Source organism: Phalaenopsis equestris, unplaced genomic scaffold (genome assembly GCF_001263595.1).
Source record: "Phalaenopsis equestris unplaced genomic scaffold, ASM126359v1 Scaffold196638, whole genome shotgun sequence".
In the NCBI taxonomy this organism is placed as follows: Eukaryota; Viridiplantae; Streptophyta; class Magnoliopsida; order Asparagales; family Orchidaceae; genus Phalaenopsis; species Phalaenopsis equestris.
In genome coordinates this window covers 1-1,597 of record NW_018216587.1, presented here as the reverse complement: position 1 = coordinate 1,597, position 1,597 = coordinate 1, and the positions used below count along the sequence as shown (strand labels likewise).

At 48.8% G+C, this 1,597-nt stretch overlaps 1 protein-coding gene across 1 annotated transcript; it reads left to right on the top strand.

The window, feature by feature from the left end:
* Positions 1 to 1,579, top strand: LOC110035191 (pentatricopeptide repeat-containing protein At5g66520-like; the record flags this gene model as incomplete). The annotated part of the gene is given in 1 exon segment (XM_020739428.1): positions 1 to 1,579. A coding segment is annotated over 1 exon segment (1,579 nt), but the record flags the coding sequence as incomplete, so codon positions are not given.
* Between the last annotated feature and the right edge of the window lie 18 nt (positions 1,580 to 1,597).

The window sequence follows — 1,597 nt, the reverse complement described above, 5'->3', positions numbered from 1 at the left end:
GAAAAGCCTAGTCCTCCTAGGAACATGTCTCAATCGCCTTCACCGCTCCTCCGGCGAACTCAAGCAAATACACGCCCACCTCCTCATCTCCGGCGGAATCTTCGATCCCTTCGCCACCGGAAAACTTATCTCCTCCTTCAGCGCCGTCGATCTCAACCACGCCCTCCTCCTTTTCCGCCACCTCCCCCATTCTCCCTCCACGTTCCTCTGGAACACCCTTATCGGTGCCTGCACCGGCCGCAACCAACCCCTTATCGCACTCTCCCTCTTCTCGCAAATGCTCGCAGCCGTCCGCCTCCCCAACAACTACACCTTCTCCTTTCTCCTTCGCTCTTGCATCTCCATCTCCTCTCTCTTCGTCGGTCAACAAATTCACGCCCAGATCGAGAAGTTGGGGTGGGCTGACTACGATTTCGTAATGAATGGTCTTCTTCATTTATACGCTACCTGTGGCCGCATCGGCGACGCGCAGAAGCTGTTCGACGTGTGCCACCACCCAGATGTCGTCACTTGGAGTGCCATGGTTAATGGATACGTAAAGGCTGGACAGATTGGTGTTGCGAGGGGGCTGTTTGATGTGATGCCTGAGAGGAATGCTGTTTCATGGAGCACCATGATAACTGCTTATGCAGCCATTGGGATGTTTCATGAGGCTTTGGATGCGTTCAATGAGATGCAGGTTGCGGGGCTTGAGCCTAACCATGCTGGACTTGTGGGAGCTCTCTCAGCTTGTGGTTTTCTTGGTGCTTTGGATCAGGGCAAGTGGATTCATGCTTTTGTGGAAAGGAATGGAATGGAATTGGATAGGATTCTAGGGACTGCACTGATAGACATGTATGCTAAATGTGGATGCATCGATAACGCTGATCGAGTGTTCGGTGAAATGACTGAAAGGGATGTCTTTGCTTATACAGTGATGATATCAGGGCTTTCAAATCATGGTCTGAGTGAGAAGGCGATTGAGATGTTTGCTCGGATGGAAGCCGAGGGAGTGAAGCCTAACGCAGTGACATTTATATGCATCTTGAGCGCTTGCGGCAGGCTAGGTTTAGTTGAGTTGGGGAGGCATTTCTTTGAAAGAATGAGCAGGGTTTATGGAATTGAACCAGGAGTGGAGCACTATGGTTGCTTGGTGGATCTTCTAGCCAGGGCTGGATTGATTGATGATGCACGAAGGTTGATAAGGGAGATGTCAATGGAGCCTGATTCTTATGTGTTGGGTGCCTTGCTCAATGCTTGCAGAGTTCTTGGGGAGGTGGAGGTGGGAAAGGAGATTGTTGAGAGCCTAATGGAATTGGGGCTCGATCATAGTGGTGTTCATGTGCTACTTTCGAATATGTATGCATCTTCTTTTAGGTGGGAAGAAGTGAAGAACGTGAGGAGAGTGATGGAGGAAAATAAGGTTAGGAAAGTGCCTGGATGTAGTATGATCGAGGTTGATGGTGTGGCTTGTGAGTTTGTTGCTGGAGACCGATCTCACCGTTGTATGGATAAGATTATTGTAGCTATGAAAGGCATGGACAAGCAACTAAAATCCTTTGGTGATGACAAACACTTAATTCATTTTGTAAATCTTTGAAGAATTGAAATTCTAATA